General features: G+C 38.1%; 1 protein-coding gene across 9 annotated transcripts in view; it reads right to left on the bottom strand.

The window, feature by feature from the left end:
• Positions 1 to 10,839, bottom strand: part of SUPT20H (SPT20 homolog, SAGA complex component) — a 35,782-nt gene that overhangs the window by 555 nt on the left and 24,388 nt on the right. For 2 of the 9 annotated variants that reach the window (XM_064440997.1, XM_064441000.1), the window contains 5 exons: positions 8,864 to 9,176; positions 7,657 to 7,811; positions 5,222 to 5,277; positions 1,494 to 1,599; positions 17 to 957 (listed from right to left, as the gene is read on the bottom strand). In XM_064440997.1, coding sequence (XP_064297067.1) covers positions 797 to 957; positions 1,494 to 1,599; positions 5,222 to 5,277; positions 7,657 to 7,811; positions 8,864 to 9,176 — 791 coding nt within the window. In that variant the 3' untranslated portion in view covers positions 17 to 796. Of the gene's footprint in view, positions 1 to 15; positions 958 to 1,493; positions 1,600 to 5,221; positions 5,278 to 7,656; positions 7,812 to 8,863; positions 9,177 to 10,839 lie in introns of those variants that run through there. The other 7 variants (XM_064441001.1, XM_064441002.1, XM_064440998.1 and 4 more) reach the window with 5 other exon arrangements.

Genomic DNA, 10,839 nt, shown 5'->3' with positions numbered 1-10,839 from the left:
GCCATGAAGAAGGGGGAGAAAAAGCTTGTTAGTGTTGACTATAAAGCTGTGTTTCACATCAGGAAGAATGAGAGGAAGGTGGGGGGAAAAATGAAAAGGGGAAAAAAAAATGAGGAAGCACCAGGTTGATGAAAGGAAAACACCACATACTGGGGCAATGACTACAGTCAAGCAGCACCAGTGGCACAGAAGCCTGCTGAGGGCATATCTAATGTTTTACACATGTATGTGGACAGCTTTGTTTCTTTGCCCTTTCTCTCCATTGCAGTAACTGCAGTAACTCAGCAACTTCAGTGAATGTTTGGGTTACATAGTACACATTTAACATAATACCTTCTCAGTGTGTGTATTTTCTGTACATATCACGAAGAGGAGACTGTGTGCTAAAAAAATATTAAAATATTTCCATAAAGCATCTGAATGACAGAATGCTACAGGAATGCTTTGCCAGAGCTGTTGCCTCCATGTAGCAATGCTACAGCTGAACTTACAGGTGCTTACATTCATGCTGTTTTGAAATCCACTGGCACCTGGCAGACCTGATTTAGGTGTGTGCCACAAGCACTCCTTGAATGTCAGCAAATCAGGAAGGGGGATGGCTTAAATGAATAAAAATAAATTCAGTGCTCCAAGCTGAGGGAACAACAGATTTCAAATGTTCCATGATACAGTTTGCCAAACCTCATGTGTTTTTCATTTATGAGACCATAAAGACAGTTTAAAAAAAGTCAAAGGTGCAAGATTTTTGGTTTTGGAGCTGAGAATTGTATTTTTAAGTTTTTTTAAATTTTATTTTTTAAACACAGTCAGGGTGAAGTTGCTGGATTACTTGTATCTGTTGCTGCTGCTGCTGCAAGGCTTGTTGTTGCTGCTGTTGTAAGGCAGAAGAGAGCTGGAGTCTCTGCTGAGGAAGGCTTTGCCCAGGTCTGTTCATGGCAGAGCCAAGCTGAGACAACACTAAGAAAGGAGAAGGGGAAAGCAGGCAGGTCAGAGTGGGCAGGTTGAGTTTCTCAGGGTCGGGCAAGGGAGACACAGAGTGTAACAGAAAAAGGGGAACAACAGAATTAGTTTCAGAGTCAAATTGGAAACAGTGCAGAATAAAGTATACATGATACACATACATACTCAGAACATCATTAGAGTATGAAGTGCTTGGAGAGGCACAAAGAGGTATCTCATACTGGATGTTAAGCGCACAGTTAAAGAAATATTCCTCAATGAAGTTTGGCATGGAAGTTCCCTGTACTTTCTTTTTGTATCAAGTGTGATTTACTTCCATGTAATATTATCAATTTACTACACCTAACTGCCAAACAAAGCAGAAAAGTGCATGCTTTCAAAGTGAAAGTTCACTGTTTTCTGTATAATTCATGTGCTGATAACAGCAAATTGTTCTGATCTAACCTAAGACTTTTTCAAGACCAAACTTCATTTCAGCGTGAGTTTTTCAGGATACGCACTTAACTACAACAGGAGGCTCAGCAAGCACATACCTGTGGCTTGAGGTTGCATAAAATTCCCTACTCCAGTCAGGTTAATTACAGCAGCTTGTTGGGCAGATAATGACTGGTCTTGATTGGCTGGACCTTGGTCAGACCCCTAGCAAAAATGAAAAGCTTGATCCTTATTACCAAACTTTGGTATCAATGAATAAGTAAATAAAGCCAGTGTGAAGGCAAACTTTCAAAGTGCCATTTAAAAACATTTAATTCTACACCTTCCAGTGTGTGTAGATCCAGGCTATAACATAGTCACTGTGAAAGTGGAATGGACAGACATTGAATGCCCCAGAACAGCTCTGTTTTCGCAGAAATATATTACGCCTGTTACCCCGCAGAAGTCCTGTCTTGTCATCAGCTTCCCTGCAGTCAGCAGAGGCTATACAGTTTATTGTTGTAATCTTATGACATTTCCTGTCCCACTCCCAACCCCAAAGTCTTCAGGTGACACCTGAAACCATCCATATGCAACTGTCCTAATCCATCAAAATGTGAAAAGCCTGAAACTTATATTCACATGTTCATATGGTGCCACATGGTCCTTAATTTCATAAAAAAATACAAACCCTGCCTTTAAAATTTTGTTTTCAGAAGGCAGTCGTTCTCACAGCAGACTCCACTAATGCCATTTGAGTGCTCTAGTATCTACTGAACTCAAAGCTACTGAATTATGACCTTTTCTAGAACTTAAATTATGCATTGATTTATAAAGTGGGGCAATAAAGTATTATACATGCAATTCAAGCAAACTGCATGGCTTATCAGTCAAGAAAAAAAAAAAATCTTCTGCATTGGTGCATTTCCAGGAGTCGCAATGCTCCTGCAGAATAACCACGTGAAATAATGCCACTAAGATCCAGGTAAACTTGACCAAAAGATTGGTCATTAAGACATCATCATCTTGAGGAAGACTACTAAGAAAAAGTCTCAGAACCAACATTTGGAGAAAAACCCTACGTAGGAGATGAGAGTGTATATATTCTGTTGGCAGCACAGAAAATTTTTGGTCCTTTAGGGCTTCGTTTTTCTCCACTAAGCACCTGGCTTACAGCACTTTGAACACGGACATTCTTGTTCTTAGCGAAAGGTAAGGAATCTGGTATCCATAACAACACATTAGCTAATGACCCTAGTCTTACTCTATAATGCGTGGTAAGAGAGAGTTCCTCAGGTCAAGTTAGGCAACGCAGAGAGATTGATTTCCTCCAGAACTTGGATGACATCAGCCTTTTTGTAAATGCCCTTAAAGGTCAATGTCTAGAAAATGAAACCCAATAGTACAAGCTTGCATGCCTTTTTTTTTTTAGTAATTCAACTAGTAACTTAACTGACATTTGGATTCTGAGAATAAATCTGAAAGTTTCCCTTTAAGCTGTCCCACATTCCAGAATGAGGTCTGTGACAAGGAGGCTATGTCCACCATAAAAATATTTAAAAGAGGCATCTTATTTAAGAACAGTCTACAGCAGGCAAACTGAGTATCCAGTAGAGACTGTTTGGTAAACAGAAGTCTTGCGTGCCTGGGAAGACAAAAGATCAAGAACACAGAGCAGAGCAGCTAGTTTCCCCAAATTGCTGCGTTAGTGCTGGTAGGGCTTTTAGGCACAGGTAGAACCAACCACTCAAAACTTGTCATTTTGAGAACAGACAGATTGGTCTCTATCAGTATTTTAGACTTCTTCAGTGATTAAAGCCTTTACCACTAATTACAGGCAGCAGCACAGCAACTGTCTTAAGATAACAGCTTTAAAGCCAACTGATACTTTATCTAGTGCAAAGAGAACAATTCTGTTGAATCACAGCAGTGAGGACCATAAGCCAATTCACAGCAACGTAAGAAGTTTTACAGCACTCTAGTGATGCTGTGTTTTTCCTCTGTTCATCTGACACATCTGCTAGTTCTGGTAAACAGGACAACACTAAGCTGATTTTACACCACTCGTACAGTGGACTGGCTCTCTTCACACCAGCATAAGACAATGCTTGGCCAGGTGTTTTGTTACAGCTCTTCTGTGCAGGATATAATTAAAGGAGTATAACCAGCTCCAGCCACGGCAACAAAGCCACTGCGGCCTTTGCAGTCTGAGAAGGTTTTGGAGGAAGACTTTCCTCCCACTTTGCTTCAGATCTATTGTGTAAAGGCTCATTTACTTGTGGAGTTGGGGAGCATCGGCGAAACTTTCATCCATGCACCCCAGACTGAGGGCTGTTAGCACACACCCATCCTCCCTGTTCCTGAAGGCTACAGGTTGTAGACTGCTGGGGTTGTTGCTGTGAAGAAAACTGTCACAGCTGCTGCTGCTCTTGTTGCTGGAGTGGGTTAAAAATAAGTGAACCACCTGGAAGCTGCTGAAGATTAAAAACAAAAGGCATAATTCAATCAAACTGCTGAATGTCCCACTGTCCTAGGAGGAACATGACATTGATGACGATGTACTCCTTGGAGTGTTTGCTTTTGTTTTGTTCTGTGTTTTAATCCTTCAAAAATGAATCCGTTTACAATTGCTGTTTATGAAAAAGCCTTCTGCTTAGAAAACAAACCTGCATCAAATTATAGCAAGATATTTCCAGAGAAAAATACATTTTTATTATTCTAATTAAAATAGGAGGGATTGTACTGATACTGGGAATGTATTGGCTAGTCTTCAAAAGCACTGTATATTATTTTCACTTTCAGAATATTCCACTGAATTTTAATAGATGCTTCCAATCCATAAACGGCAAAGTCTGATGCAAAAAAAAAACAATGTTTAAGTGAAACAGTCTTGACTCGTCTCCCTTACCCCAGCTTTAACTGTACCAATTTCAGCCAAATTATTCTTGGCTTATATGAGTGGCAGAGGTAGCTTGAAAGGATGTACTTCAACGTGGAATCCCACAAATACAAGCATTAAATTTCATAGAAGAGCTCTACTGTGGCAAAACTGCCTGCTGTGCCTGCCCTTTTCCATGTTTCTGGAGTGTGTACAGGAGTGGGAAGAGGAAGAAGCAGAGCTACAGCTCATCTTTTACTGGTATTAATTCTTTTGAAGCATGGTGCAACATTTGTGGAACACTGAAGCTGCACTTCTCCACTTGACTTCAAGATCCAGGAACTACACACCCAGTACCACAGACACTCCCTGTTCTGCTTTTAAATGGAGCTCTGACATAAAAAGCAATTTTTGCTCATGTTTGTATTTTTATGTATGTTTAGTGGAAAGAAAACATTTATAGACCTTCTAAACTCCCTATCTTGCATGAGCTTCTATTTCAATTACCAGAAGCTCTTGAAAGCTATTACTGCACCTACCTGTGCACGTTCAGCTCAGTTTTCGGGCCTTGTACGTGTAACCCAAGTGATGCTACTGTACTGTTTTGTACTTTTAAAATAATCATAACCTCAGTTTAAAGAATGATTTGTAATAAAAGCTTGGGCAAATCCTGAAAACAGAAGATTGTATTTTAGGATTACTCTCTTGAATTCAAATGTCAGCATTTTTAGATTGTTACTGAAAACTACCTGCTTTGTTGCGAGCTAAGAATATATTTTCCACCTGGGATCTTTATGGAAGGAGCTTTTTCTTTTGTTCTGAGTGTTTTAAATAAGCAATTAAAATGTGCAGTAAATGGTGTGTCCGGACAACTGGCTTCAAATATCTATGGGGGGCAACGCAGTAAGCAGCACTAAGCACGTCTCTAAAGAAAATTAAGAAATTATTGTGTCCAAGTATATAAATTACCTGTAGAAGATTTAAGGGCCGAAGATTTGATGCATTTTTCAAACCAAAGGGGCTGCCTGTTAAAAAAAACATCTTTTTATTAGTATGAAGTCTTTAATTATAAATGTGTATTACAATTAATACACCTTTCCACTGGGATCATTTCTAAACATTTGGAAGTTGGAAAACTAGCAAGATTAAATTTTATACTTAATACAATGCTGCATTTTCTATAATGTTCCTAAGTTCATAGTTATCCAGATTCGAAGTTAGAGAGCCGACTAAACAGAAGAATTGTATCGCTAGTAAATACTGTACCCCATAACTGATAACCTGTTAATGCATTTACACAAAGGTCAATGTGGAGAATTTCATAGCAGTTATTCTTCAGTGATTTTTCTTCTAGCTTTATAAAGTTTTACTGTTTGTACAGTAAATCCAGAAATGTCCAAGAGCTCAATGAAGTAACAGGCTCTCAGCTTCTCAATCATTAACAGAAAATAATCCCACCCAAAATCTTACCAACTGCCCACCCCCACCAACGGCTTCTGGCAAGACTCGTAGAGCTTTTGGCATTATTCCACATGGCACTCTTCAAAGCTATGCTAAAAAAAAAAGATGTATATGCAGTACACTATGAGTCGGGTATAGAACTGATACAAACGCTCCAGTAACACAGTGGCTGTCAAACAGAATCCCCCAGAGGTCTGCCACCAACCTAGCTCAGCTCACTACTCCCATCTGTTATGTGGGCGACAGCGCAGCATGTAAAAATCCGTGACACCAAACTGGTGAAGGTTGATAGTGCTTGAAAGGACAGAATTAGAATTAAAAGTGATCCTAGGGAATTGAAGAGAGGGTCCAAAAATCAATAACATTGAATTAAAAAAAGACAAATGAACAAGTACAAAATTGTAACTAGCTTTGTGTCTACACAGCAAGAAAGGACGTGAGAAGTTACAGGAAGTCACAAACACATCCAAATCATCCATATCACAAACTACAGAACATGCCAAAGAACCTCTTCACACAGTTTACATTTATAAAACTCACTGTCACAAGATGCCGTAGATGCCAAAAATATAAATGGATTAAAAAACCAATTAGATAAATCCACAGACTAGAAGTCTAGTACAGGGTATTAAGCACAAATTTCCACATGGATGGTCTTCAGCTGAGAAAGTCTCAAAGCTGTAGATTGCCAGAAGAGATACAGTTGTATACAAGGGATGTTTCACTTAACACCTTTGCCTTGTCTTAAACTCTCTCCTAAGTATCCTCTAACGGCAACTGTCAGAGACAGAATATAAACTGGACAGATTTTTGGCCTAAATCTGTAAAGCCATTCTTATGATAATGTAATGCTGTTGTGAAAAATACAAATAAAAAGCAGGCAGACCTCATTTGGGTAAATGTTAACAGGAATGTTGTGAAAGAGATGAGATGCATTTATTCTGCTGTGCTCCACAGTGGTAAATCAGCCAAGCTCAGGCTTGTGTCCAGTTTTGGTTATCACATTTTAAGAAGGATGTAAGCAAATTGGACAGTCTAGAAGAGAGTGACAGGATTATGAAAGGTTTGAAAAACACGACCTATCAGAAAGAGAAGACAAATGTGGGACATGACAGCATGTTTGATACTTAGAAGGTAAAGAGAAAGGGTGAACAACTATTTTTCATGTCTGCAAAGAACAGAAGAAAAAAATTTAATTTGCAATTGAGGAGATGCACTGCAATTAGAAAGAAACATTTTGTACAGATAATGAACTACTCCAAACAGCTACTGAGGGAGACTGGTATCTTCTTTAGTGAAAGTATTTAAAGCCAGTTTAGATAAGCATTGGTTCAGTATGGTTTAGACATACTTGACACTGCCTCAGTGTAAGGGATGGGTATCTTGAAGTCTCTTCTATACATCTGATTCCATAATCATACATTAGGGTTTTTTTTCCCTCTTTATTACTTTTCAGAAAAAATAAACTAAGAATTTAAATGCTGCTTTAATGAATATTGTGGCATGTGGATTTATATAGGCATATTTGAAGGCATTAAGGAACTAACTAATTGTCCTACTAGAATAAAGCAGTACCAGTGATAAAACTGAATGCCCCATGCATTTAAATGATGCCTCTTTCTAAGTTCAGTCATGCCTATTTTCTGGCAGCCATCAGTATCAACACTACATTTAAATTTGGAGTTTCTCTCAAACTTCCTCCTAAGTATACCAACCAATCCAGGTTTAGAGTACGTTTTCCCAGTTCTAATTCCTCAAAAATCAATTTCAAACAATCACAAACAGAGCCTACCCTCTGAATGCAAAAACATGCACGTTGTTCCCAAGCTCTAGCCATCAAATACAGAATCTATTCACAAAATAACTACTTTTGCCCATTGTTTTCACAATGTTTTCTTGTTGACCCTATCTGACGAGTGGCTTTTCAACTTATTCACACTAACCTGCTTGAGAGGCAGACTGCATTGCAGCGGGCAGCGCACTTGGTACCAGACCTCCTGATGGTATAATGCCACCCAGATTTATACCTGCAGGGGCTATGGCACCAGTGTTGCACCCCAACATAGGGTTTGAACCACTCATCAGTGTCTGTGCTCCACTGTAGAAGAGGAAAGACAACACATCAAACCCAAGTGGTACAAGCAAATCTGAGTAACTAAAATTTTTGCCCTCTGTCTCATGACAAGTAAATTAATTGGTTGCTGTAAATAGTATTACGCATAAAGCATTAGGGCCGCTTAAAAAAATCGTTATGCCTAGAGTATAACAAATACCTATATGCCAAGAATATGGATTTCTCTTTTTTTCCCTTTGGTATAATCTATGGAAAACAAAACATAAGTGGTTCTTTTATTCTAGAAATACTGAAAAAAATCAACAGTCTTCAAGATGGCTGTACTAACAAAAAGTAAAGGAAGAGGTTTGTGTTGATCAACAGCGATCGACTGCTGAACACCTTGGATGAGTAATTTAAGTGCCTGATACTTGCACTGAAGCACACCTCCTGTGTCTTACACTGACCACCTTATATCGATCACAGAATTTCATTTAGTCTAAAAATCAGTTCACATTATACCACACAGTCTATTCTTGACAGCAGAATTTTTTTTAAACATGAAAATGAGTTTTAAGAATCACAGAATGTTTAACTTCAATGTTTGATTACAATGTCAGAAAATGCCAGAAGAGATTTGTTGTTTTCTTGTATTTTACATACAGCCTTTCAGTCATAGGCATGTGAATATCAAATCTCTCCATTTTTCATTTATGTCTGTATAGGTCTGTATATGATATTCCATTTCCTCTCTGATTAATAAAAGTTTTGAAACTTAAAGAGCAAAACCACTTAAATGGAGGTTAAGCCTTATGAAATTCAACTATGTGCACGCAGAAAGCTGAAAGCACAATTTTCTTTCAAGACCTTCACAGTATTCTGATGGTGCCTTATATGTGAGAAATAAAAATAGTTTCTAGTGGTTCATCAGTTTATAATTACAAAGTGAATGATCTTTTTGCACTGCAGATCCTAAAAAATATCTATCTTACGGGATGCTGGATAGCCCTGTAGCACTCCCACCCTCCCCACCCCTCCATCCCAACAGCCAACCCACCCAGGGTAAATTTAAGAAACCGTCATAACAAACAACTTACCACACAGAGCCCACTACATTGATGAAGTTAAGTCCTGCAGGGTTTGCCATGACCTGGGTGGAGGTTGTTCCTGTAGTAATGGATGTTACCATGGTGGAAAGAGGAATGGTCATTACAGGCAATGCCTGGCTCAGAGACATTTGCTGCTGAGCAAATGGGGTTAACAAAGTGGGCTGAGGGGTGAAGCCTGAATCTTGGGGAGTAGGGGTGGCAGAAGGGGTAATAGGAGTTGAGCTCTGAGCATCAGGAGGGTGTGGGGTCGATGAAGGGGTGTTGGTTGGAGTAGGAGTAGATGGTTTAGGAGTTCCAGACCCTGCTCATTGAGAAAAATAAAAAGTGCTAGTTTGTTATAAAAGGCCAGTCCTTTTTGTATAAGAAGGTTAATGGAATCTTATTCAGCACTGACTATTTGCTCTATTTTTTTAGACTGCAAGTGTTAATTTCTGCACAACACGAGTGTTGCAGCACACACTCATTGTTAAGGATGCAGTATAATCACACAGAAAACCCATTCTCCATGCTTAATTCCTTAAGCCATACACCAGTTTATCCTCCATTAAGTCCTTCCATAATTTATCATATATTAAGTCATAACTCCATTCAGAAATACTTAAAACAATTCCTTAGTGACCATTTTAACCTAATTAATGTTTTGTCCTAAGATGTTAAACATATAATCTATATGCACTGCCTGCACAATAGCATCGTGTTAAAAACACATCATGGAAAACAACAGATTCAACAAAGAACATACACTATTTCAAAAATCACGGGGTTTATCTAAATTTCAGACAGCTAAACTCCCATTTGCCAAATTTTGATCAAGTAAAAATATATATTTTTTTTTAAGAACCAGAGGATAATACTGCATCTTTAAAAGTTACTGTGTAATTCCTTGTGCTTATATGTAGCATGTACAGCTGTATTTGTTGTGGCTGCAGTAAGCACATTTTATCAGTAGAAAAACATAACAAAAACCCCCAAAAGCTTGAGGTGTTTTAATTTTTTTTTTTTAGCTTTCATGTCCTGCAGAAAGAAAGAATATATGTGAATGTCCAGCTGTTGTGACCAGAGCCTTAAAGTAACAACTGCGTGCATCAGATTTACACAGTTCATAGCACTAACATAAAACCAGAGTAAATGTTAGAAGAAAACTTTTATAAAAGTTTTCTTTTTTCTTTGTGCAAAACAAGAAGGCAGAAAAGTTACACCTTTTGAGCTATCCAGATTTTATATTATTTAATGCAAAAAGCGTATTATAATACTGTGGAGAATACTGGAATGTGCAGTATACAATTATTCATAAAAAACTGAAAAACTGTAGCTACGATTTCTCTTTGTACAAATCTGTTCACAAAATGTCTCAAGACGCATACATATTTTAAAAAATGTTTATGATCTATAGCTATGATTACAATGATCCTGTCAGCGTTGATGAAAATACTTAAACTAGGATGTCACTTAGTATTGAAATTTACATTTTAACACCTGAGAATATGGTGCTATCAGCAGCAGCATCACCACCACACTTGCAATCAGCAATGATTTGTAAAACAGTGTAGGAGTGTTTTAAAAAATCATCTTATCGTTTATTGTATCACCACCTTGGGACTGATCAGATTATATACATACATAGAGATACAACTGCACCAGCTCCTATAACATTTGAAAAACCAGATGCTTAAATTATGTAAAGGCAAACTGATCTAACATACTGTTTTTACACTGGAGGAAAAAAAAAATCTACACTTTGGAATTTTATCTCATCACATCATCTACCAGCCTTTCATAAATGAGGAGATCATACTAATTGCATAAAATGTATTAGAACGTATACACAGAGGGTGCATACATATATACAGAAAAAACGAACACGGTTACAATAAACATAAAGTACATACAGTGAACAAGAGACCTGCCTAAAGCTGCACAACTTATACAATTTAGGGTACACTGTACACTTAAGTTTCATCATT

The sequence above is a fragment of the Phalacrocorax carbo genome, chromosome 1, assembly GCF_963921805.1.
Source record: "Phalacrocorax carbo chromosome 1, bPhaCar2.1, whole genome shotgun sequence".
Classification (NCBI taxonomy): Eukaryota; Metazoa; Chordata; class Aves; order Suliformes; family Phalacrocoracidae; genus Phalacrocorax; species Phalacrocorax carbo.
Note: the sequence above shows the minus strand (reverse complement) of the source record. Positions and strands in the feature narration are given on the sequence as shown.